Source organism: Solanum dulcamara, chromosome 4, assembly GCF_947179165.1.
Source record: "Solanum dulcamara chromosome 4, daSolDulc1.2, whole genome shotgun sequence".
NCBI classification, from domain to species: domain Eukaryota; kingdom Viridiplantae; phylum Streptophyta; class Magnoliopsida; order Solanales; family Solanaceae; genus Solanum; species Solanum dulcamara.
In genome coordinates this window covers 10,641,504-10,650,295 of record NC_077240.1, presented here as the reverse complement: position 1 = coordinate 10,650,295, position 8,792 = coordinate 10,641,504, and the positions used below count along the sequence as shown (strand labels likewise).

Sequence of the window (8,792 nt, the reverse complement as noted above, 5' to 3'; positions counted from 1 at the left end):
CAGTCATGATTACTCTAATCATGTTTCTTCTCTTTATTTTCATTTTCCTTTTGACCTATCTTATTGATGTTTTACGAATTTGATTTTACAGTTAGAGAAATAATTCTTAAAACAGATATACAGTTTAGAGCTAGTTCTTTTTTCTTAAAATAATCAACATGCTTAATTTGCTCCCACTCGTTTCTTCCCTGCATTTGGATGGTAGAAAATGAAAGACATAAAATGGTGCAAAATAATTATCTAACGCCTATGACTACTTTACAAAAACACACACACACATATAGGGAGGAGCCAATTTGTGGTTAGGTTCATTTGTATTTTCTTCGATGAAAAATTATATTATTTATATATTTGAAATTATTTATATATATAAATGTCAAATTCCTTCGACTAGTTAATATGTCTACTTTTTTAAATTTTAACCCTTTTTAGTAAAAATTATGACTCCGCCAACATAATACCACTTCTAAAGGGACATGCAAATGTTTAGTACGGGTAGGAGTTCAATGACGCCTATGATAGATAACGCCTGTGTGTCAATTGAACATCCTTCGGTCTCAATTCAAGATTTAAACTTTATAGGTTCTAATTTTTAAAGTTTATTTTTCACATTCTACATATTATATTTTTAAAATTATCTGTTGATATCTACTCCTTATACAATTTTAGTGAATTTTTACACATAAATTTATCTTTCATATCAAAAGTATTGAGTTCATATCAACCTATCCACCCTATTCACCTATATATGTAGGTTAAATATTAAATTTTATACCTATGTATTAAATTTTGATTAATTTTTAATATTTTAATTGAAAAAGTTGAATTATGGGATGATGGCACTGTAAACTCTCATGGCATTTTGTGTGTAGTTCACCTCAAGAATCTTAAGTGATGGCGCCATGAGATCTGAAAGATGTTTAATAGTTTGCTTATTTCATTACAGCTCATATATATAAGGCTAACTTTAGTTGACTCTTTCACGGTGCGGCCCCCGGTTTTAACTTCCCACTTCTTTTACATTTTTCACCTACTACATCTAAAAATAATCAATTGTGTTATATGCCAAAAACCCAACGAAACAAATAAATACACGAATGAATTTCACAAATAGTTATTATACGTATTTTAATTATATTTTTTAGCTATAATTTATATATTTACGGATTGTATTTATAGTTTAAGCTGTCTCGTTTGTATAATTGACGGATGAGTTTGTATAATTGAACAAACAGTTATACAAATTATATTATACAAAAGTTATACAAATTTTGAATTATATGAACGTGCAAATTATACAAATTTGAATCATAAATAACGCTAAATATTAGTGACAAATTGTAAGTTAGCTAAACTATAGCTATGTTAATTATTTAACTTGTATATATTTGAATATTCGTTCAATTTTCCCAAGTTTCTATTACGAATGTCAAAGATTAGTGATTTGTTAAGGCTTACCAAATCTCTCAAATAATCCTAGGTTTATGGCTTAATCATTATATTATTAATCCAATTGAAGTCTTATCTCATTTACTGAATAAATTGATAATATTGCTGGTGTAGTTTTTGACTTAGAGATGGGGGGAAAATTCAAAATTAGCCAATCAAAACATGATTTGTTAATGCATTTAAGTTTGAATGCGTTAATAATTTACTTATTTATTAACTCAGTCCATTTTAACTAATTTATTTTAAAGTTAGATTGATACGCTACACAAAATGATCCATGAGAAATTTTTTAAAAAGAATTTAATTATGTTGTTATTTGATATGTTATATATAGTCATTATTAAAAAAAGTACTTTAGTAAATAATAATTTAAATTACAAAATATCAAACAAATTAATTAAAATTTGTTAAGAATTGAGCAAGTTAGACTATTACTCATTATTTAATTTATTTTGACTCATATCATTTCAATCAATATAATACTCGAATGAATTTATTAACTTAACCTATTTTAATATCTCACTGATTTTGACCAACGAATTCTCTAGGATGACAAGTACAACTGATTTTGTTTCTATGATAAAATTTAAGTCCGTAACACAATGAAAATTTTAGGATAAGGTAGAATGGCATTATTATTTTTAATTTTTTTTAGTCTAGGGTTAGTTAAAGCCCTAACCTTTTGAAATCCTCACACATGTGACATGTAGACTAAAGTGATTTGATTATCAACACATGAATTGATCCCAAACAAATTATTCTCCTTGGTCCTTTCTCCTCATTTTTAATTTGTACGAAAAAGTTGGAGGGGATAATAATTTTTTGGATTGGTATTCAAAGTTTAGCCATCATTTAAAATATAATTAAAAATATCACTGTGAAGATAAACTTTGAAGAAATTAAAGTAATTGTGAAAATACAGTACTCCGTCTCAAATAACCTATTGTCATTCATAGTTACACACCCTTAAATATATTAATTAGAAGTTTAACCATTTTACTATTCATTGATAATTTAAATAATTATAACATCACTCATAATTAAAAAATAATTTATTTTGAACTTCTAAAACAACAAATAATTTGAGATGACTGTTTTTAAAATTGCAACAAATAATTTGAAATAGGGGAATAGATATTTAAAATGGGGTTTGAACATTTTTATCAATTCAAGTTTAGAAATTTTTTAAAATTTCTTGGAATTTTGAACTATCACAGTCAAAATTCCATTATTTTTTTAAAATAAAATTTTGAACTGTAAAAATGAAATCAATAGTTTTTTTTCTTTTTGGAAGGGAAGTTCGAAAAATCAAGCAATAGGCCGTCAATGGCTTAAATTTCAAAGTTCATTCCATCAACTGAGATTTCAAGATTTAAAATTTATGAGATTTCAATAATATTAAATTAAAAAAAGAGAATTTCTTTTAAATGTTTTCTGAGGGAATCGACCCCCATACAGAAACACAGAAGGTCAGATAAGTTTAAGTGGGTTCTTTCACTATTGAAATCAAGTTACTATTTTATGATTGAATTTTTAATAGATATTTCTTATATATTTAATAGATTTTTCAATAAATATAGAGTATATTTATGCAAAAGTTACTACTCTAGATGTGCGCCTATTATTTTATTTTTCTTTCAAGTCAGTTTCAAATTTATTTTTTTTCTTTTGTCTTATTTTTCTTTCAAGTTAGTTTCAAAATTTAATATTTTTTTTTTCTTTTGTGACAATTATTTTATTCCAACTCTTCACATGATACATTCAACATTACAAGATTAAAAGACATTTTAATATATTGTACGAATCTTTGATATTCACACGAATCTTTGATATTCACGATCACAAAATTCAAAAATCTTTTTTATTTTTTTTAATTGTGTCAAATTAAAATCAAATAAATAAATTAGTAAAACGAAAAGAGTAGTAATTACGTAATCATGATTTGATAAACCTAGTGGAGATTATTAAGTACTAGAGAATATTTAAATACATATAAAAGCGAGCGTGTGACAGAATGGATAAGTAATTGGGAGTTGGTAGGAAGGTAAGCAGCCATTGAGTTAAAGAGGCTCCTCCTGTTTTAAGGCAAAACCACTAAACCATAAACAGGCAGGCAGTGGCAGACCAATTCATGATGGAACGACTTAAAAGTCCTTTCTCTTTTTCATATATTTTTTTTGCTGCTTGGACCATCAAATATCAATATGACTACGCGGAGAAAATTTAAAAATTGCACTAGCTAGTATGATTTATTAGCTAGCAATCAAATCAAATTTTTGCACGCATGGAGGTTTATTCGGTACGCATAAATTATGCACCACAGAATCCTCACTCGAATGACAGAGACTGTAATATAAATTATAAAACTGCGGATTATCATGAGATTTCAAAAAAAAAGTTAAAAGATTGAAATTTTTACCTACTTTTTTTGGTAACTCATAAGTTTTCCAATTTAAAATGAAAGTTATACTCATGATCAAGATACATCTTACATAAAAAAACGTATTACTATATAGTTTTAATTAAGAGATAAGTAACAAATAGTTCAATAAATTACAATACATCACTCATGATGATGATGACACACAAGAGACACATGAAGGGCCTGTCATGACATACATAATATCCTCATGACTCCATCAATGATGATACACTCAAAAGAATTAGGGAAATATAGCTTAATTAAAAGATAGTTGTTTTAAGGATCCTTAAAATAGTCACACATAATGCATATTAACTTTTTATAAAACCCTTCTTAATTTTGATTATAATTTTAAATATCTCTATCCTTAGTGCACTCTGGTGGAGGGACAGGGTACCTCTGTTTATCAGTGCAATAGTTATAAACAGTGTATTTTTGGCGGACCCAACGAAGTCTCCTGTATTGTAATGCATCTAAATCTTGGAAGGCCTTTTGATCCCACCATTTCATGCCTTTAGTGTTACAAACTTGGACTTCTTGTGGCGTGGCAGCTTCACATCCGTCCACATGGAACGACGTGTATGAAGCGGTAAATGGGGCATTGGACCAGTCTGTTTTCTCAAGCCCACCTCTTGTGGCCCAATCATCTGCATCCCAAAGGCTTGAGTATATCTTCATGGGCTGATTGAATGGGAATTTCACACCAAGGTCTTTTGAGTTTTTGAATGCTCTAATTGGAACGTCATCCACAAAGATGCTGCAATGTTAACACAAAATTTATTAGCCCAGTCCATTTGGTGGAGGCCCAATATAATATATTGTCTGATGTAACGTCTAATGTTGAATAATCTAGAACTGTTTGAATGTGAAATAGAAGAAAAAGTTGTTCATTTCTTTTGAGCATCTTTTCAACCATTGTAAAATTTCAAAGCTAAGTGGTGAATAGTCTTTCACAGGACTTTTGAAAGAAAAAAGATACACATTTTACAAGGAAACATTACTTTTAGGTGCAAGATAGAAGACAAAAATTCTGTCCCAAGTACACCCATTCGCCAGCTGCTTAAAGTATATGGGACCAAATATTTTGAAATGGACACTTAGACAAAAAAAAATCGTAAGACGATCATTCAATTTTATAGCAGTTAAAGAAGAATATTTATTGACATATCAAGTTGGAAGGCATAAGTTAAAATGTGTAATAAATAGCATTAACCTTTATACTATTAAAATTATATTTATCAAAAACATAAATCTTGATTAACACAAAAGGACCAACATACATACTCACATGACAGAAGTCCTTAGTATAATGTTTATGCCATGGTGAACTTACAAGTTTCATGCTTCTTTTATCCTTTTACTTAAACAATTCCTAGACAAATGTGCATTTTGCTTCTTTTTTTTTTTGTTAAACAACAATTGTTACCCACACTAGTTCTAAACATTGTAATTGTAGGACCACCACGTAAAGTAAAACCAAGTGCACACACCCCAAGAAATATATCGGGACCACAGAAGAAAAACTTTACAAACAATAATTATGAAAATATTTAACAAAGATTAATGCTTTCTGTTTAATAGTAAAAAAAAAAAAAGTAATATAGGAAAATAAACTTACACAATGAGGTATGTATTCCAAAGAACAGAATACGAATGGTAGCCTTTGGTTGGGTCAAACCATAGATAGATTCGCTGTTCTCTGTTTCCTTTTCCTCCCGTGAAAACATTTGTCTGAAGTATGTATGGCTGCCCTGTTCTGTTCCCCAAAAATTCAAAATCTATCTCATCGTGCTCAGCATTATTCGATGAAAGCTGAAAAAATAATAAACAATATTTCATCACTACCAAAAAAAATAAAAAATTATTTGTTCACTGTGAAGAAAATGACAAAAAAACTCTGCGTATATGGATTTTGTATCGTCGGTCTTAAGTTCGTGAGATAAAATTAGTCATGATAAAGTACAATATAGAATATGTCGTTGAAGAAATGAGAAAAGAAATATAATACAGATCTAAGTAGTGTCCATTTTCGTATGGTGAAAAAAAACAGAACAACTCCCTCTGTATGGCATGATGTTTAAAAAAATAATGAAAAATGTTTAAATTTTACTGTCTTAAATTGAGCATATGCATAATGTATCAAAATGCAGTTTATGATTATTATTTTTTTAATTTTAAACATACCATCTGAGATGAACAAAATTAAGGAATTACTATAGAAAATTAGATTTTCATGAAAAAAATTAAAAACAAAGTAAGACACAGATTAAATCGTGAGTACTATATACTTACGTAAAATGCAGAGACAACACCAGCTGAGTCTCCGCCAACAAGCCTCATTTTCATGCTGAAGTGCCCAAACAGATATGATTTTTTTGACTGAAATCCAGCTCCTTCAAATGCACACAAAAAAATTAGAATATCGGAAAATGTGGAAATTCGACGATGATAACTCAACTAATAATTATTGCGTATCTCAGAAAGTCATTTTCTTTATTTGTTAGAAAAAAATAATATGAAGAAGAATGACTTTTTAAGTAATAACTATTAGTTGATTGACAAAATTAAAAAAAATGTAATTAGAAAAATAAAGGGAAAAAAGGTAGGCAAGTATATTAGTACCTGAAGACCTATCAAGAATAAGATCTGCAGAGGAACCACCATTGAGGAACTTGATGTGGTGACTAGCCCAACTTGGCTCATAATTTTTCCAAAAGGGCACATCCACTGGCCTTCTAGGATACCCACAAAATCCAACAAGTGACAAATTAATCAAAACAATACTAAATAAAAGTCCTTTTAAGGTACCCATGATGATAGTGTTTTTGGAAAAACCAACCCACTCAGAGACCACTGTTTTGTTTCTCTTGTCTCTGTGTTTTTTGTTCAGAATGAATATGGCCCAATGGGGATGAGGAAAATGTAAGTGGTTTGGCTGGTTATTTATAGCTGTAAAAGGGTTTGAGTTGGACTTGTGGTTGAAACAAAGTTAGATTTATTGAGATTTTGGGTGGTTGTAAATTGGCCTTTCAAATAATTGTTGAAAGAGGGGTTAGTGAATTGTCCTTTGGGTAATTGCATACTAGGGGAGTAATTAACGGGGGACATGCACATGCCCGTATCAGAGAAAAAGCTTTGTCACCCTCAGACCAAGAAGGAAAATTTTATGACCCCATTCATTTCACTCGACCTAATAACGTGTGCTTTTGTTTATCCGATTAGATACAAAATTTAAGAAAACAAACAAGATTTTAAACCTTTGTAATTTTATATGTTATCAAAGTATCTGTTAAATCTTGTTGTTTTTAATTCTTTTTTTGGTTTTTTTTTTATTTGTCACAGTTATTTCAAAATCAAATGATATAAATTTTAACAAATATTTTGAGACGTATTTTTTATCATATTGATATTAAAAATATTATAATTTATAATATTTTTCATATGATTTTTTGAATATTGAAAATTTTCATTTTATTATATTAAATTAATGTAATATAATTTAGCTTTAAAAATTAGTTAAATTGACTCTCGAACAGCACAAAATAACAACAAAAAAATATGACAACTAAAAAGGAACAGAAGAATTATATCTCACGTTAAATGTTGGATATAAGGAGATACTATTGCATATGGTCACTCAACTTAGATTAATTCACTTAAAAATTGAAACAATTTTTATTTTTTAACTCAAAAATCTCTCAACTTGGAATAATTAAAGTCACTTAAATTTAATAAAAATATCAATAATTAAATAATTTTTTAATAGAATAAAATTACTTTATAAATGATTAACCTAAGTTGAGATATTATAGCTACAGTATTTTATTAAATAAGAAATGTCAAACAATGACATGTAAGTAATTGTTGATGGTATTTGGAGGTGATTTTTGATGATGAGATATAAGTGTATTTCATAAAAATATAAATATATGTAAAGTATATATTACAAGTATGTAAGTTGTAGGCATATTTTAAATTTTATACTCAATCAAATAATAATAATAATATTACATAAATTAAAATAGAGCGAATAATAAATAAGTAGCTACCGACGAATTGAGATGAGAAAACTGGCGAGGAAGGTAAGAGAAAACAAGTAGATAAAGGAAAAACGAGGGGAATGGACAGGTTTGGTAGTGCAGTTAGGACACGTATACCAAACAAGTACATGTGTATGGGTCGGGTGTTTGCGTAAATTTTGACGGCTAAACTAATTAGGTGTTTGAAAAATTAAATTGATCAATAAATTGAATTAAAGAAAAATTGAGTTATTACTATCGACTTATTGAGTTAACGAGTTTTAATGGTTTTATAAAAAAATTATTAGATTACTAATTTGATATTAATTTTTTAATATTGGATTATGAATAAATTGATAACTTATTAAGATAATAATAATTTATTACTTTGCCCTTATATAAATATTAAATATTAATATTAATATCTTATTGATTTTTTTTTTAGTTTCCCACTCGATGTTTGGAGCTCACATTGGACCTTTTTGGTTATTACCTTTGTCATTTAACCTTCAAATCATATTATTGTTATAGTTATTCTATTTGTGTTGAATTAATATAGTTATTTTCGTGTTAATTACTATTATTTCTATTTTATAAGTATTTTTTTATTGATTTAATCGAAAACCAAACTATTAAGGATCAAAATTGATTAAAAATATTTCATTGAATTAATTATTATTTTAATATATTTAAAAAATTAAAATTAATAAATTAAATTAATAGTACATAAAATCAAATCAAATTAATCGATGCAGGCCCGCCGAAAATAGGCTGGCTCTTGCTAACACACACACCCCACCCAATTAGACAATTTGGCCGAGAGGGAGACATAATCACAGACCCTTTCTTTGGGTTCCACTTCACGCCACGTTTCCTAGATTTCCTTATTTATGTTAACATAC

At 28.1% G+C, this 8,792-nt stretch overlaps 1 protein-coding gene across 1 annotated transcript; it reads right to left on the bottom strand.

Annotated features, from left to right (window-relative positions):
• Positions 1 to 3,941: 3,941 nt before the first annotated feature.
• LOC129886159 (probable xyloglucan endotransglucosylase/hydrolase 1) lies at positions 3,942 to 6,913 on the bottom strand. The gene is made up of 4 exons (XM_055960714.1): positions 6,494 to 6,913; positions 6,164 to 6,264; positions 5,490 to 5,683; positions 3,942 to 4,628 (listed from the first exon to the last, which is right to left on the bottom strand). The coding sequence occupies exons 1-4, from the start codon at positions 6,681 to 6,683 to the stop codon at positions 4,223 to 4,225; spliced, it is 891 nt and encodes a 296-aa protein (XP_055816689.1). The 5' UTR covers positions 6,684 to 6,913; the 3' UTR covers positions 3,942 to 4,222.
• Positions 6,914 to 8,792: the final 1,879 nt, after the last annotated feature.